Source organism: Epargyreus clarus, unplaced genomic scaffold (genome assembly GCF_041222505.1).
Source record: "Epargyreus clarus isolate Ecla_fem2 unplaced genomic scaffold, WU_Ecla_fem_2.2 ptg000014l, whole genome shotgun sequence".
In the NCBI taxonomy this organism is placed as follows: Eukaryota; Metazoa; Arthropoda; class Insecta; order Lepidoptera; family Hesperiidae; genus Epargyreus; species Epargyreus clarus.
The window spans coordinates 2,655,586-2,673,654 of NW_027332222.1; the positions used below are offsets into that span (position 1 = coordinate 2,655,586).

The 18,069-nt window shown below is 33.5% G+C and overlaps 5 protein-coding genes across 6 annotated transcripts in view; 3 read left to right on the plus strand and 2 right to left on the minus strand.

The window, feature by feature from the left end:
- Positions 1–327: 327 nt before the first annotated feature.
- Positions 328–4,181, minus strand: GluRS-m (putative glutamate--tRNA ligase, mitochondrial). Its single transcript, XM_073079454.1, has 6 exons — positions 3,691–4,181; positions 2,782–2,977; positions 2,147–2,361; positions 1,793–1,908; positions 1,061–1,170; positions 328–890 (listed from the first exon to the last, which is right to left on the minus strand). The coding sequence occupies exons 1-6, from the start codon at positions 4,044–4,046 to the stop codon at positions 351–353; spliced, it is 1,533 nt and encodes a 510-aa protein (XP_072935555.1). The 5' UTR covers positions 4,047–4,181; the 3' UTR covers positions 328–350.
- Positions 4,182–4,427: 246 nt separating this feature from the next.
- SCCRO (defective in cullin neddylation 1 domain containing SCCRO) lies at positions 4,428–7,222 on the plus strand. The gene is made up of 3 exons (XM_073079455.1): positions 4,428–4,560; positions 4,691–5,290; positions 5,814–7,222. The coding sequence occupies exons 1-3, from the start codon at positions 4,471–4,473 to the stop codon at positions 6,006–6,008; spliced, it is 885 nt and encodes a 294-aa protein (XP_072935556.1). The 5' UTR covers positions 4,428–4,470; the 3' UTR covers positions 6,009–7,222.
- Positions 7,223–7,949: 727 nt separating this feature from the next.
- Positions 7,950–10,518, plus strand: ND-B8 (NADH dehydrogenase (ubiquinone) B8 subunit). Of its 2 annotated transcripts, XM_073079456.1 has the most exons (4): positions 7,950–8,119; positions 8,436–8,542; positions 8,868–8,949; positions 10,357–10,518. In XM_073079456.1, exons 1-4 carry the CDS (start codon positions 8,040–8,042, stop codon positions 10,358–10,360), a joined length of 273 nt encoding a protein of 90 aa, XP_072935557.1. In that variant the 5' UTR covers positions 7,950–8,039; the 3' UTR covers positions 10,361–10,518. The 2 variants fall into 2 exon arrangements, with proteins under 2 accessions (XP_072935557.1, XP_072935558.1); XM_073079457.1 differs by lacking the exon at positions 8,868–8,949.
- Positions 10,519–11,006: 488 nt separating this feature from the next.
- LOC140747185 (probable pseudouridine-5'-phosphatase) lies at positions 11,007–14,863 on the minus strand. The gene is made up of 4 exons (XM_073079466.1): positions 14,495–14,863; positions 13,335–13,553; positions 12,081–12,313; positions 11,007–11,786 (listed from the first exon to the last, which is right to left on the minus strand). Exons 1-4 carry the CDS (start codon positions 14,607–14,609, stop codon positions 11,610–11,612), a joined length of 744 nt encoding a protein of 247 aa, XP_072935567.1. The 5' UTR covers positions 14,610–14,863; the 3' UTR covers positions 11,007–11,609.
- Positions 14,864–15,110: 247 nt separating this feature from the next.
- dlp (glypican dally-like) overlaps positions 15,111–18,069 on the plus strand; it is a 97,236-nt gene continuing 94,277 nt past the window's right edge. The window contains exon 1 of the mRNA XM_073079460.1: positions 15,111–15,524. Within this exon, the coding sequence (XP_072935561.1) occupies positions 15,305–15,524 (220 nt within the window). The 5' untranslated portion in view covers positions 15,111–15,304. The remainder of the gene's footprint in view (positions 15,525–18,069) is intronic.

Genomic DNA, 18,069 nt, shown 5'->3' on the forward strand with positions numbered 1-18,069 from the left:
TTTCTTCGGCAGAATAGCCCATAATTAAAATGGACTTATACCTGGACTACAGAAAAAGAAAAAGAATGACAAAAGAAAAGAAGAAAACAAAACATACCTACTAGTTACATGTAAATCCCAAAACAGTGTGACTTTATGACATTACCTTTTAGGACTTTTTTAGAAAAGTATCATTTCCTCATGATGTGTTTCTTGACAGTAATAATTAATTTATACTGTCAAGAAACACATCATGAAAAAATTAGAGCTGCATATATACAAAGAATTTTAACCTCCAGTTGTGAGAGGACGAACACTAACGATAAATTAATCAAATGACCAACTTCTCCAACCGGAAGAAAACCACACAATTATCTCATAACAGCTTTAATTCTCTCCAACGACTGATATTTGCCTAACAGTTGCATCATCTCCGCTACACCAGGACCCTCATTTAGTCCGCTTAGCGCAGACCTCATCATTTTCATTAGCACCGGAAACTTTATACCATTCTTCGTCGAAAAATCTTTAAGATGATCTTTAAGACAGTTTTGCTCAAATTCCTTCATACTTATATCTTCTAATGTATTAATTAGTTTTTCAAAAACTTCTTTATTAACATCGACTGTGTTTGAAGGTAGAATCCATAGAAATCCGAATTTGGATGATGCTAATTCTTCTATCCTTGTCAATCTCGACGTAGACCAGTTAAGCACGTTTCTGACATGATCTTCCGAAATGTTCAAGTTCTCTTCTGGATACTTCTCTGTGACAAGTTTCTGTACTTTTGTCACTATTGTTTTTGTAAGTTCTTCGTCTTGTAATTGTCGTTTTATTTCTAGTCTGTTGCACTCTTCGAGTAAATCTGGATTTAGACGACTTGGATGAGATGAAACTTTGTCTATCTGGAACTGGAAAAGCAAAGACAATTTTAAAATGATTGGATCACCTCAGAAAAACCTAAATTACAGAATAAAATTTTTGATTTGCCTTATGGCTATATTTGACTTACTTGTTTATTTGCTTAGTTAATGTAAGTTTATAGTAAAGAGATGTATGCAAAATAAGTGAAAGTCTGTACCTCCTTAGCTAACTCTTCCATGGTCTTCAACCTGACGCCAGCGCCGGGCACATGGTCAAACCCACCGCCCGATAGCGTGATATAATTCACTAACGCTAGTGGGTATATACCTGCAACCATAGATTAGTAAAGATTACTCACTCCTAACAAGAAAATGTAACCAGTTTTGACAATTGAAAATGTCACGGTCATCTATTTTCGTGTTTGAAAAATATTAAAAATCTGTAGTTTTTAGATCATTTACGAATGAAACGATATTTCTCCGCACTTTTTCTCCGATTTCGTGTTTTGCACCACATAACTGCACATGTCGGCATTGTTCCGCGTAAATTACACCATGACAGCCATTAAATTGATGACACATTCTCAGCCATTTAAGCCATTTAATGGCTTCCTTCAATTACAAGGCTTTGAGATATCTATACTTATTTATTCCTGCAACATATCATTAGGTTTAGTAACGATCAGTAAAAATTTAGAAAAAAACCTATAATTGTTAAAAATGTATAATTATGGTCAACCTTCGACCACTGACCGACAACTATTTACAGTAAAATAAATATAATATTAAATTATTATTACTTTCGGATGCTACGTGTATATGAGCGTCGTCAATACATCGTTTATTTCTGTAGCAATAAATTTTTTTTTTGTCCTTTTAGAAAATCACCAAACCATCGAACCTACTAATGCCCTACTTATAATACCTATATTCGAATTGTAATACCTTACCATTATTCCTATAATCTTCCACTCTAACATCACTGTGCCTTTTGCTTAACTTGGTGCCATCAGGATTGACTATCAATGGCATATGACCAAATTGCGGGGGCGTCCACCCAAAAGCCCTGAAAAACAACAATTACCTCATGGTCACTTATGACTTTGTCCAAATCATTTTGCTTTGTTCAAATCATTTTGCCAACTATAAAGAAGATACTAAAATAATAACTTTTAAATTTTAAAGCATTGGAAACTTGAGGCATTGCAACTTAGTTATTCCTCAAGGGTGGCAAGGCATCTATTGTCAGAAATCAGACACAGAAATTATGTGTTATAGTTTTATCTCTACAAAAGAAATCTTACTTATAAATGAGCAAATGTTTCGTAGTAGATATCTGCCACTCCACACCGCGGAGGACGTGCGTGACGCCCATCAGGTGGTCGTCCACCACGTTCGCGAAGTGGTAGGTAGGGTAGCCATCACTCTTCAGCAGCACTGGGTCACCTTCGTTGATAGAGACGTCGTACGCAATGCCCCCGAAGATAAGGTCGTCGAAAAACAGACAGTCTGATGAAAGCTGGAATTGGGTGAATTGTACTCTTAATTTGCAATAATCTGCATTGAGCAATGCAATGGAAGCTAAATATGTTAAGGGGCAATAAAGGATATATTATGTAAGGAAGCAGTGGTGAGTGTAGGAGAGGAGAATGATGTTCAACTGAGCCATCATTTTCTGTTGAATTTATTAGTTGAAAATTCTTCAACTGCTTATTTTATTGTAATACTTCCAAGTAATACATAGTCATAAATAGATATATACTCACATTTTATATATGGACATGAAAATTTACAGTTATAATATGGATATATTAAAATGGATTCAGTGAAAGCTATGTTTTCTGATATAACAATCAACTTAAACACAGAGATCGACATGTAAAGTAAATATAACTTTTAGCAATTCTCTTAGCAGTACCACAGAGTATTACTTTATTACCTTAAACCTAATACAATAGGGTGTCCCAGCTTTCATCTTCTCCCTAATAACCTCTTGGGAGAGGTTACGGCATCTATTGTCATATTTGGGTATCTTTTGGCTTTTGATGGCATCTCTACGCAAGATGTTCAGTCTACGTTCTGTACAGAAGCATTTGTATGCTGATCCATTGTCAAGAAGTTTTTTTATTTGCTCCCTGAAAATTGGTGTTATTGAAACAATAATAATATATAACAAAAATTAAAGTGTTTCTTACAAATATGACATGAAATAAACATAATAGTATAACTATTGACAGTAGTAGTAAAAAAAATAGTTCCTATCTAACAGTAGTGAACTATCTGACAACCAGTGATGAAGAGCAGTCATCATATCTGCCTGACATACAGAAGCATGCTTATATGTAGCCATAGAGCAGGCCTGACACAGGGAATCATATCGCAGTATTATAGAAAGCATTTATCATTTTTTGAAGGTGGTAGAACCCTTTGTGGTTCGACTCCGGCAGGCACCACCGCCACACCTATTTCTGCCTAATAACAGGAATGTTAGGCGCGTATGTAAGGGAGACGAACTTTTCCGAGGCGTTCCAACTTAGCCCTCAGGGGTAGTGGCGCATCTGTGGCCAACCTCAGGTAGGAATATCTAATCCTATCTGGAGTTGATTACAGATGTCCATGGGCGGCAGTAGCCACTTACCGTCAGGTGGACTGCATGTTTGTCTGCTACCCCTATATTATGAAAAAAAATCAAGTGTTACAATACTAATGGTCTTAGCTACCGCGGCTGTGTATTTCCAACTATTATTTACGCTAGGCATGTACTGCTTAAATTAGGTTTCACCTAGAAAGATCTTTTACCAGTGCCACTACTACAAAATACTACAAAATACCATAAAACATAACCTACTGGTAAATATGCAATCTCTCGCTCTGGACATAAGGGCCGTATTTCCCGCCCTTAGCAGGCCCTTCGTCGCACTCGATTCCCGCCCACTCCAAGTCCTGTATCAACGCATCCACAGAGCCCTCCACCTTACGCGACTGGTCAGTATCTTCTATTCGTAACACAAACGCACCACCCCGAGACTTCGCGAATAAGTAATTGTATAAAGCAGTCCTCAAACCACCCAAATGTAAGTATCCTGTGGGACTAGGCGCGAATCTCACTCTAGGATTAACTGTTTTTAACGTCCGACATAGGTTATGTTTTGGATATACACAGATATATCTTAAAAGAGGAGGTTTTGATTTGAAAATAAACATGATTTATTTCAAAGAGCGTGCGTCTTTGTCTACTGTTTATGTTCAAACAAACATATCTTCGGAAATTAAATTGTTTTAAATTATTGTTTACATCAGAGTTAAGAAAAGGATTTAATAATTGTCAATTAGTCAAAGTCAAAAAACAGCTGTTTTGATATTGACATTACATTCACGTTTATAAATGCACAAAATTCGAATGAGTAAAACTAAAATATTGTTATTATATCTTAAATAATTATATAAACTGTACTTAATGCTAACAAAGAGTAAATACTATTGAAATAAAATGTAATTATAAATTATTGTCAAAGTAATAATCAAGGCTTTATTTATATAAATCCTTTGGCCATCATGAAATCAAAATTTATTATAAAGTATAACATAGACAATATAGAAAGTCAAAATAAAAAAAAAACTGAAATCTATGGTTGTTATTTCATTTTGTTCAGATGTCGAAATAACAGTGAAATTGGTGAAAGTCGTAATTAGAAATAACAAAGCACCGTCAAAAATGGTTTGTAGACAACATTTTTCAACCCGGACCACCGATCGACTGAAGAAATGCGATCTAATTATTCCAATAAGCTATACGCAATTGACAGCTCAGTTGGCTAAGGTTATGATGTTACTACGTTTTCTTTCAGAATAAATTAAAATCATCACAGAGAGACAAGGTGAAGAAGTTCGTTGCGTTCACGCAGACCAGCGAGACGACGGCCATTTACTGCCTCTCTCAGAATGATTGGAAATTGGACTTGGCGAGCGATAATTACTTCCAGAATCCCGAAGCTTACCACAAGGATCCCGTTAAGGGCTCAGTGGACAGGAAGAAGCTGGAGCAATTGTTCAATAAGTACAGAGATCAACAGGAGATCGATAAAATAACCGTAGACGGTGTAATGAGGTTCTTAGAAGACCTAAACCTTAGTCCTGAATCTATATTGGTGCTTATAATCGCGTGGAAGTGCAAAGCGGCGGTGCAATGTGAGTTTTCCAAAGACGAGTTCACGACAGGCCTCATAGAGCTCGGTGCGGACTCGGTAGATAAGTTAAAAGCGAAACTACCGACACTCGATTCAGAAATTAAGGACCCTCTTAAATTTAAGGATTTCTATCAGTTTACGTTTAATTATGCAAAGAATCCGGGACAGAAAGGCCTCGACCTGGACATGGCAGTGGCTTATTGGAATATAGTGCTCCGAGGGAGATTTAAGTTCCTAGACGCATGGTGCAAGTTTCTCGTGGTATGTTGCCTAACAGTTTTTGTTTTGATATTTGTTTATCACAAGATAGTCTCAATATACAAATAAAAATTCTCCATAAACAACTTTTTGAGCCAATATAGCTGTCATCTTGTCTATGAATTAAATAATATCTGACTAACAAACTATCCCTTACCCCCTGTGTATATAGATTTTAATATTGTAATTACATTATAATGTTAATTATTAATATTACTCACTAAATTATGTAGCTGTAGTGCACATGAATTCATGATTTGTAATTTTACTTTAGAAAGACTTAATGCTCTTTTCTTTCTCATTACTTTTTCCTGAATTGCATTTCTATTAATTCTGTAAATCTTAATCACATATACTTAAAAATACTACAGCGCACATTCATAATGATTGTTTGTTAACTGTATAAACTAACAATTCATTTATATGGTTTAATTATTATTGAAAGCTTGCCAAAATTCTAAAATAATAGTAGCATACTATGGTAATCTATACCTATAATTAATTTTAAATTTTTTTTTAATTTCAGGAACATCATAAAAGATCTATACCCAAAGATACATGGAACCTGCTTCTTGACTTTGCCACTCAAATAGATGATGGCATGAGTAACTACGATGCGGAGGGTGCGTGGCCAGTCCTCATTGATGACTTCGTTGAGTGGTGCCAGAAGCACGAGCTCACAGGAGATGGGGTCAAAGCACTAGAGCCAGTGTCTGGCTAGCTGACAACCTACCACCTGCAGTACGAAGCGAAGCAATATGTGTACACAGAGGCATCTCACAGTAGAGCCCTCTCAACCCTTAGCAAGTACATGTTCAGGCTTCTAACACGCTCCGTACTGTATGGGATGGAGCTATGTTCAGTTGAGTGCCTCGCAGTTGTTATAATCTCCGAATTGTGTAGCTGACTAAACTTTTTAGCTAACGCACTAAGTGAGCAAGTGGAATCAATCATTGTCATGATAGGTCAATTTGTGTGCGAATCTTCCACTCAACCGCATGTAGCTCTCGGTCTAAACGTCCGTTAGATAAACCAACCATAGAGTTGCTCCTATTTCCTATGAGCTAGGATGTTATGACTTATAGTCGGAGGGAATACGTTTTCCTATAGATATTATCAAAGTTTTAAATGGTTTAAAAAATTCCAAAAAGATTTTTCTCATGCGTTTAGAGTACTAATCCTCGAGGTTTTAAAATTAAGATGTAAATATGTATATACATGTTAATGATATTTTCTTTTTTATTATTAAACCTTAGAATTGTCCGTCTTGTTTTTAAAGTGACTCCAGGTCTATTTTTATCATGTTCTATAAATCGTCAAATACATCTACCTAACATATTCACAAGTTTGACTCATGAATCTGCTTTTTTAGTGTTTTTTTTTCGAATTGTGTTGCATAATGTAATTTGATGTGCAATTTAGGAAATTTTTAACAGTTATAAATTGGTAAGACATAAATTGGTATTTTTATAATCATATAAGTTTTTGTTTTACAGGCAAAAGTTTGCCATTATGTTGTATTTTGGCTTAATTTCTGAAACTGTAATTGTCGTCAATGTATGTATAACAAATTGAAGAATTTCATATTTTATTTATACTAAGTTATACATTTTTGAATGTTAAAATTACTAATGAACAAAATTTGTTTCTAGTATGTAATATTTATTGGGTTGTTACTTCATGAGTGAAATGTGTAATCGAAATATGTAACTTATAATCAATCTCCTTCCTCATTACACAATTTTGCATAAATAATAAAATTATTGCGCCGAAAATCTACAACTTTCTGATTTAACAAAGTTAAGCAAAATCTGTTGCTTTTAGGATATTATTGGATTATTAAAGTAATGAAAAAGTTTGGTACTTAGATTTAATGTACAAAAGATGAAATTGATGTATTGAGTATTAACTGCATTAAATTGTTAATTAAATATACAGATTCGTTTTTATTCACTGCTGTAACTAGCCTATCTCAGAATTGGGGGATGTATAATAAAAATTAAAATGTATGTCACAATTATAAGTGTAAAGAGTAATATCACATCATTTTAATTTGCCACATTCAAGTCTGGAACACGCTATTTTTTGGTTTCATATATTGGTATCTGTACAAATATATTTTGTGGCAACTTGGAAGTCTTAACTACGACAGACTTATTCCCACTTGGCTGATTATTGATGTAATTAAACGGATTTATTGCACAGAGAATCCTAGTTTTTTTGTACTTGGGCACAAGAAGAAGTATACTAGATTTTTTTCGATAATATAGCTCTGCCTTCAGTTTGCTTGGGTGGTGGTAGGTCCACCACACCGCCCACCGTTCCAGGGAATCCATGAAGGGCCATATAAAAGGCGGCATCCAAGCGAAGTTCATCACAAATTCCAAAATTAGGTATACTATATCTCTCGTAAACCCATAAAAGCTTACATGCATGCATGCATGATGTACCATGCATGGGTACGTAATTTTTTTTTCAAAGTTTCACAGGTATTTCTTATTGTTTATATTTGGTGCTGGTAGTGCTGCGGCATTGAAACTATAAAGTTTTATAATCGCGCCTCGCAATGATTTTTCAAAAATATTTATTTTATCGAAAGAAATTATTGCGCAAATTCTATGTATCCATGGATGTGAAGGAAAATAATTTTGAAAATAAAATCCTGACATTGACATTTGACATTAGTGACAGCGAATTAAATTTGCAGGATCGCAATTTCAAACCTTTTCTGTCGGAAAACAAATTACTGAAAATGTCTATACGTTTAGGTGGTGCTCTGAAAGAGCTGCGGATTCACCTCTGCCAGACTAGCCAGCAGTCCGCCGGAGTAAGGTATATTGATTACATAAACACCTTTCTAACCTCTTTGACTTCTACGATCTTCATGTTTTATTTTGCCAAAAACATCATATCTCACATTACATGATTCCCTTTTACTCTATAAATGTTTGCGTATAGAAAATATACAGATATACAAAATATTAAAACCAAGTGTACAGAAATTGAATAGATACAAAGTCTTGTAAAAATTTGATTTGATTTATTGCATACAAACACCAAGAAATTGAAAATAATATATTGTTCACATCATATTACGTGTGCAGGCATATTTACGACTATGACAATTGCAGCATTTCTTAAATTTCAGAGAATTTATTCAAAAGAACTATGTGAAGATCAAGAAAGATAATCCCAAGTTTCCCATTTTAATTCGGGAATGCAGCGGAGTGCAGCCGCGCGTGTGGGCGCGCTATGGTGAGATCTTTGTCTTAGTTTATATACAAGATGAAAGATAAGAAATTATTCATGCTCACTAAAAACAAATTACATAGAGTCTAATGACTAGAGTGTATCTAAAACTAAAAACTTATATTATTTATACCATTGTTTCGAATTTTACTTGTGAAGAATTTAAATGAAACCCTTCAAACCAAGACACAGCAGCTCTTAACACTATTAGGCAGAAATGGGTGTATTGGTGGGGCCTCTGGAATTACACCTTAAAGGGTTATACCATCGTACATTGAAGACTGATGTCATAATATAATCAATATTGTGAAAATTGAACTGTATTTTATAGATCGAGGGTATGAATTCAGTGAATCCCTTTGTGATCTCAGCTGTGAACAAGTTATGAATGTTATTGGAAGGATTTCAACCAAGTATTTAAATAACTTTTTCTTTTAAGTTTAAATAGATTTAACTAGCTTATTTTAATGTATAAAGTATACCTATGTGGGATTGGAATTAGTATTGACATTTGATTTATGTTGAAATATTTACTTCCTTTATTACTGTTGTATATGTTTTAGAATCGAATAGATAATTTTGGTCGTATAATAATGTATTAAAGTGAGTTATATTTTTATTGTTAGAATTAATTTATATAATAATTATATGATTGTTAAACTAGCCCTACTATAACTAACAGCCTATCAGTATATAGCCTAGTTAGCAATGGTAAACAATGATCTAAATTGTTTTTAAAATTATGAGTAGAGGGCACTTTAATTGTTGAAATAGTAATATACATATCAATACCTTAATTCATATACATTCAATAATACATTAGGGGAGATCCACAAATTACGTGAGGTGTTTTTTTGAATTTTCTGTCCCTCCCTCCCCCCCTGGTGAGATGTCGTGAGATTTTATTCAACCCCCTCCCCCATCCCCCAATCTCACGTGAGATTTTTCAAAATGTGCGTTTCTTAAATATGTAAACGTGTGTTATTGTAAAAAGAAAAAAAAATTGCTTCGTACTTTTATTTACGACTAGTCTTATGTAATATTGATTACTAGTCTTAAGTAATCAATATTGCTGAGTTATAAGTGTAATAAAAATTGAACAATAGAATACTTAAATCGTAACTAATGCGATTAAAAAAAAATATCTTCTCTAATTCAGTCCATGGAGAATCATGCGTGGTCTCAAGAGAGACTATTGGAACCAACATGTCCATATGATTTTCAATAAAATCATCTGCTCCTTCAACTTCGTTCTCACTGTATCGTAAACTCTGATTAAATTGAACTATTTGGTATAAAACAAATATGGTAGTTTGACAGTCAGTAGTAATGTATAATGTCGAAGTATGAATGAAATTATTTTCTTTCGAACGAATTAGTGAATGATCTTAATCGTATTACAGTTATGCTTAAATCTTAAGCATGTAGAATCTGGATAATGGGTCAAAATAGTATAGTTTTTTTTGTTTCAATAAGAAAAAAAATTGCGTGATATTTGCCGAGACCCCCCCTCTCTCCAACGTAAGATTAGATGAGATTTGACTCGACCCCCCCTCCCCCTTAAACATCTCACGTAATTTGTGGATCTCCCCTTAATAGTAAATGGCAATGGACAACGAAATCAAAATAATAAAAAAAAAAATCATTTTGACAAAAAGTGGAGTTGGCTGATTTGCGAATGAAGGTATCAATATTTATGTTAATAATAAAATATTAAATTAACTGTAAAAATTACAATTGAACTGTGTTCAGGTGTATAAGTTTTTTGAACTTTAAAGTTATGATTACTAAATAATTATTCAAAACATTTCTCATTTCAGATAAAGGTGTAGAACGAAGCAGCACTTTAACCAACTTATCTGCCGACGATGTTATGAATGCTGTCAAACAACTAGCAAAGTGATTTAATTTAATATTATTATGTATATATTATAGTTAATAGAAAAATATTGATTTTATGTTTGAGTTAAATAAAAGAAAAAGAGGTTACATAAATAATTTATTATGCTTAATAGAAAACTACATCTCGCGAACACATAGCATGTTTCAATAAACTTAAAACATTACTTTCAATAAACTCTTCCATAATTAGAACTGACAGTATCTTTCATTATTTACAAGCATTTCCTTCAGTATTTGTAAAACAAACAATTAATTTTGTCGTATAATAAACTGTTATAACACATTCACTAAAAAGGCTAACATACTGATGTTAGCCTTTTTAGTGAATTATGATTATTGCTTTATATATTAGAACCTTAAATGGAATCACAGTTTGATAATCACACTTCATGGACTCAATTTTTGACAATAATTTTGAAGATACAGTTCATTTTAGAAACAATTAATTACCATAGACAACATTGTTTTTTTAACAAAATAAAAATATAGTTCAGTGAATGAAATACGTCGGTCCCTGTAGATCCAATATGAAGGTACTCAGCTTATAAAAACTTATTAGAGGCAGATAAAAAATCACTTTTGTATTGTACTATAAACATATCTTTGTAATAATTGTTTTAACCAATATTTATTACACATATTTATAAATCGACAAAAAGACACTGACTGGCCATTTATTGCACTTTGTTATCAAAAATCATTTGTAAAAAACTATAACCTCAATGTTCTATACAAAGGGAGTATAAATTGTATTAAAACATATTATTGCCTGTAAAATTGTCAAATGGGCATGTATTTTATATCCCCTTAAGTTTTAAAATTAAGTACTATATTTTAGATTTAGATCTAATAAGATATTTTCGTCTATTAAAACATGAAGAATTTGAACTCTTAAAATGTTCTACATTCTAGAGTCTAGAATCTAGATCTATGAAAGTACTAAGTCCAATACTTATAAAAATCATATTCTCTACAATTACGATCTTTCACGATTAAACATATAATTATACATGCTTAACCATTGCATTTACAGTACTTGGATAACCTTACAGCATACTTCAAAAGGCACAATGAAACATTTGCTATCTCGCTCCGTGACTGGTAACTAGAAACGACAGAAAGAGACAACCCTACAGTTACTAATCCCACTACTCTAACAGTTCTGGTTTGGTCATTGGAAAGCGGGTAAGCCGAATATTTCCGGTTGAAATTTGGCTAGAGATGGCAGCACTATCGTCGCGTGGGTGGTCAATTTCTTGTCTAGATGTGGGTCAGGAACCATGACTACTTGCATGCCAGCTTTGATGCCGGCCGTGACTCCGTGTGGCGAGTCTTCGAATACTAAGCACTGTAAAAGAAAATATACAGGTAGATCTAATGTAAAAATGGGGCTATACCGCCATTGTACAAGACCAAAACATAAAATCCAACATTCTATTTCGCTGTATAGATTTGTTGATACTTGAATGAGACTACTAAATATTAAATTCATTATCAAATCAAACTATGAACTTCTACTCTCATTGCTGTCTTATTTATGGACATTGAACAATACAGCATAGTGCTGCAGTGTATTTATATTTCGTGTAATAAGCAAAGATTACCTAACAAAAAAAGACCATAAAGAAAACCCAATACCAACCTTAGAAGGATCCGGCTTATCCGGGAACCTGGCAGCTGCCACGAGGAATATATCCGGGTGGGGTTTCCCGTACTTGACTTCTGGATCAGTGCTGCCCATCACCATATGATGGAAGAGGCTGAACAGCTCCTTATGCGCCGCAACTTTAGTCTGCACCGACCGATCGCTAGAGGACGTTGCTAGCGCGAATGGGACGCGCGTTTTGTGTAAGTGGCGAATCAGCCTCTCTGCACCTGTGGAGTATCGAAATGTGATAAATTTGTGTAATCAAAGTTGTGAATAATAATGTGCTTAGCATAGGTGTGGCGGTAAGCAGTAAAATAGGTGTAGTGGTGGTGCGCCGGAATCGAACCACAGAGACTTCTACTACCTTTAAAAATTACCTTCTTACTATATATTGAACTTAATAAATGAGAAATAAAACAGTAGCACAACAAACAAATATAAATAGGTGTTGTAAATAATCACTATATTTATCTTATTTAAAAAGAGCGGTTTATTTAAAGATATGATACGATATCACTGATATCAATGAGAGGTATCAGTTGATTTTTGTTGTATTTAGATTAAGATAAGTGTAAAGCATTTCTCAAGAGTACTGTAAATAATGACCCAATGATATACATATCAGCAAGTCACATTGCTAAGATGACTGACTTGCAATATTACTTTGGATGCCAGCTAAGTTATGTATAAGACTTTGATCTTAGTTCTCATCTGGAGAACTGTTATTTCTATACATTTTTATGCATGCCATCTTATAAAAAATATTGAAACAGTAAAGTAGGTTAAGGCTGCCGGAGGCTTCTGAGGATTATAAATTGTAATTATTACACTTCAATCGAATTCTGCAGTCTATTTGTTATAAACTTCAGATTTCCTTGCAGCACAGAAACTTAAAATAGTGTATTGTGTGTATTATAATGATTCCAGGGTACAACTAAACATAATTTGTTATCCCAAATTTTAAGTAGTTAGAATATTGCACACATAATAAAAAATGTTAAAAATAATGTATGATTTTAAAGCACTACCTCCAAGCCTTGTTTTGTAGACAAATATCACTTGGTATCTTCAATATTTTACCAGTTTTATTTGCAGATATCCATGCATAGCAACGATAACTTAATGTCAATTTACTATATCTACTAAATTATTAATAATTCTATACATATTATAATTATCTGATATAACAGTTTTTATAATCTCTACTTTCTTTTATTTTCTTGACGCTATGTCAAGAAACTAACTTACCATCAAGTAAAGGAGTCCCAGCTAACATTGTGTCTCCTAGCACTAAAAGTTGGTCCCGAAATTCTGTAGGTGTAATCGGTAGTTTAAGTTCTTTACATAAAATCTCCGACAGACGCTGCTCCGTGCCACCAAGGACCTTCATCATCAGCTCATCGGTGTACTTGTGCCCATACTTGGCACAAAGTTGTGTGATCATTTTTTTGTACACCTGTTCAGTATCTGAAAATTAGTATTTGTTCAAAAATAATTTTTGACCATCTTATAAGCAATCTTCTAGTATGTGGGAAGGTGTATACTATAAATAAAAACTAAAATTTCGAATATGGCCAATAATTGGCATAATGCCCTACAATTTGAGTAGGGTTGCCAAGCTGTTAAAATGATTAAACTTGAACAAAAGTTTGCCACCAAAATATTGAAATCTAAATATTTTTTGTAGTTGATCAATTTGATTGTTGATTGATCAATAGATTAATTCATTGATAGGATTGCCTTCCTTACTCTACAATGTGTTTGTATTATTTATATAAGTAAAAAATACTTTTATTGTGGCAGCACAGTTAAGGGAAATATCGGAAACAGCAAGTTTCAGTTGGGAATATAAATTGTTGCAACAATAATGTTGGTTGCTACTAGAACTTTTGTAGCACCAACTATTACGGTAGAACAAAAAATTAGAAATCATTCAGAAATGAACAGGCATTACAAATTGGTAATATGATTTTATAATAATATATTATTATTATGCAATAAACTTCTTAGATTTTTATGAAAATATTATTTAAAAAATATTTCAGATGTAGCACAATATTCAATACAGAAAAATTAAGGATTTGAATTTAAGTTCCTAGTATGTACTTAATTACAATTTTTTTTTAAATACAACAAAAGCATATTATTTTAAAGAATTGGGTAATTTAAAAATTCTAGATATTTATGATTTTAAATGTTTAATGGTATTTAAACTTCTTTCCGCTTTTAAATTTATTATTAGTGACAGATTTACATTCTCTTCGGATAATTAATCACTAAAACTGGCCACATCTGTCAAATTTAAATTTAAAAAAATATTTCGTTTTCATATGTAAATATAACCTTCATGTAATACATTAACATTGACAACAATGAAAAAGGTCGCGCGGTAAAGTTCCGCCTCTTACCTAATAATAGTCCGTCCATGTCGAAAATGCAGTGAGTCGCCTTTTTCACATTTTTTGACGAAAGGAATCGCCATCCAATCGTATTTGACACAGATTTTAACAAATAAATCCTCATGTTTAGACCGGCCTGTGCAGACAAATATTATGTAAAAGGCTACGGACAACTTTCGACTTTATAACTAAATAACTTTTTAACTGAAGAAGTCTTCGGCGTCTTTTTTTTGTATTTTATTTAAAACTTTTCTTTTAAAAACTTAGCAAAATACGTCCAACGACTACTGACCCATTTTGCTGATTGATTGACGAAAATTGACAATGAATGAAAAAGTTAATAGTATTTTGTTATGTCGTTTATCTCTTTCTACAACTAGCAGTAGTACTGATTAGAAAGAAACGGGCTGTGTTCATGTGTTGCTATCCGTCAATTTCGAGACTTGACTAATGTTATGCCGTCAAGATGACGTAAATATAAAAAATTGTTTTCGATGACGTATGCGTTTTATTTAGCTATCTGATAGTTATTTTATACTATTATATTCTAGATATAATTAAATACGTGTGGGCATATTCAAATATCGTTGATAATGGCAACAATATCAGCCGTCGTACTCCATTCGTAGCGCACTTCAGACAACGCAGTCGGGCTGCGACCGTCATGGATCGCAGTTGAGTCGTCGCGTGCCGTATTTATGGCGTGAACATTACCCAAAGTTTTAAATAAAAATCGTTTACCTACAATTTTATTTATGAAACGCTTAGGTAAATAAATAGATAATCATTTATTATCCATAAAATAACATTGTTACGAACATGGCTGTGAACGTGTGTTGTTGTGTTAAACTGTCGCCTAACAAAAAATCGATTTTTGGTTTGAGTATGAGGAGCCAAATATTGTATTTTGTATTGTTCGCGAGTTTTTTGGCGGTTGTTTCTGCCGCGGACACGGAAATATCTTGTGCGAGTGTGCAAAGTATCTTCGAAAAGAAAGGAATGTTGTCAGCGGTTGATATCCAAGCGCTGCCGAATTCAGGTGAGAATCACGCGCTCTCTTTTTACAGCTGAATTAGATAGTAAAAATGATAATATTTAATGGGTATGTTGCCAATACACTGATTGTGGATTCTAATCTGATATTTTTTTATTATGAAAATATAGTACGTACGTACTCTATTTACCTATTTATAAGTTCATAAAGACAGTCGTCACGTTATTAGATTACTTATTAATTATATCAATTAAATACTTAAGCCTATATGCCTTTATGCTGTAGTAAGTAGTAGTAGAAGGTACTTAAATTATATGATTGATTTTAAATAGCATTTACTGTATATTAACCCTAACTTTTTAATAACTACCTAAAGATATTCTCATTTGGTCAAGCTGTCCTCAAAGAAACGCAAGCCAAAGGCATTATTGATAATCGCCATGTGGGAAAGGAGAAGGCGGCGTTGTGCTCACAAAATATGATATCTATAAAAAATAATGTACTTACCATTACCAATATTGATTATTAGCTTTTTCTTACTTCTATTGCTTGTCGTTCAATAGTTAAAAATATTTTTCTATGTAGTAGTATTTCTTTAAATTAACTTCATCAGTATTTTATCTCTGATCTTTATCTTTGCTTGTTGCATTTTGATTTTACCTATATAACAATATCGTAGAAAGTAGAAAATACAAATACAATTTGACAAAATATTAAAACAATAAACAACAATCTTGTAAATATCTGCAGAATCGTAACGGAACGAAGGGATCAGTAGCCATTGTTATAAAACTTCGGAGACCCTCCGCCGATAAGAAGGCGCAAGATTTTTACCTGTTGAAGAAACAAGTTAAGACAAGAAGACTTCCATATAATCTTTAAAATTCGAAAATCCCTTTTGCACTATACCGCCTTTTATTTAAACTTATCTGTAAAACACTTTTCAAAAAGGTTTACAATGAATAGATTTAGGTGCTTAATGGAGGATTAGTTAGTTCTGGAAGTTGTTGTTAGTGTTGAACTAATCCGAAATGATAGGATGATTATGGTTATTTAAATCACAGGAAAAAGCTAGATTTCATTCTTACAAAATAAAGCAAATGATGCAAAGAAGTGAACTGTGTAACATTGAAGATATCCATAAAATAAACAAGGTTCAATCAAAAGCCGAAGATCGTAGGTGTATTTGATACAGTGGGCGGCGTTGTGAAATGCATGCGTTGCAACATAAACAGATCTATCTAATGGTTGCGAACGATCATGTATTTTGTACTGTTCATTCTTAAGAACTTGATTCTGGCTTCTTAAGTTAAGAGTTAAATTGGAAATCTCAATGTCAGAAACGCGTTTCAAGTTAAACGTGTGGTTAGAACTACATACTTTATAGAACATACTGTTCTGAATACAGAGTAGGCGATTTCTTCGTACGAATAAACTGACTGGATATGATTTTAAATAATCGCATGGTAATATAAAAGCTTTCTAGGTAATAACGCGTGAAAAGTATTGTTATTAAAACAACATCGTTTATTGGAGCTTATTTTCACATAATATTATTTATTCAACGTCGAACGCTTAATTTCGCAAAAGTTAAATCATGCAGAGACAGAAGATAATAATCATTTTTCGCTGTACACTGTTCCAAGTACTCTCATTCATCGGCGCCGCACAGTCATTATTTCACCCTTATTTAGGTATCCGAAAGTATGCGCGCTGCAAGTTTAATCGCTGAAGTGAAAATTCAGAATTTAGCACAACAATTTATTTTTTTTACTCCTCGCTGATATTCATAACGAACCCAAAACTGTAAAGTAATGTATCAATTACGGAATTTTATATATTTTAGTTCCCTACTTCTATGTTCCTTTGCAACCGCAATCTTAGCGCGTGGTTCAAACCTCATATCCATTGGGACTCGTTTAAATTAATGAGGACGTATCTTATTTCCGCCACAAGCTTTAAGCTCGACGTAATAAAACCTTTAATGGAAATTAAAATATTGTTAGCTTTGCGTACCAGTCCACAAACCACACCCATAATTTCATAATACCATTAAATATTGATCTAATAACCCTAATTGCTCTATGTTAACCGAACTGCTAATCGATTAGATCCATCCAAGGTCGTTTAGTAGAAATCGTACCTCTGACTACTTATGTAATTTACATGCAAATGCATGTATTTATCTGTCGCCAGTGGTAATTCAATGAAAACAGCAGGAGGCATGGATACAGGTTCTTGCTATTAAGATAGTCTACAATTTAAGAACGTCGCTGACGCCACGTTTCCTAATAAGGGAACAACGTCTGATAGATCGGGGACCGGCGCGTCATATCAAGTTTTATAAAGTTCTTTGCATCATTTTGCATACCGTGAAGCTTATTTAGCATGCAATACTCGAACGCCGGTGTTTCTAACTGGCGGCCTGTCGCGACAACTACCGGCGATGTATGCGCAAAGTTCTGGGCAAAGCGACGAAACGCTAGACTCTGTTAAATTTGGTATGGAGAAGTCGTTAGATCACCGGAAAAGGATCCAGTGATTCACTAACTTAATTAATATTCATAATATGGAGCTGCTGCCGATCTGA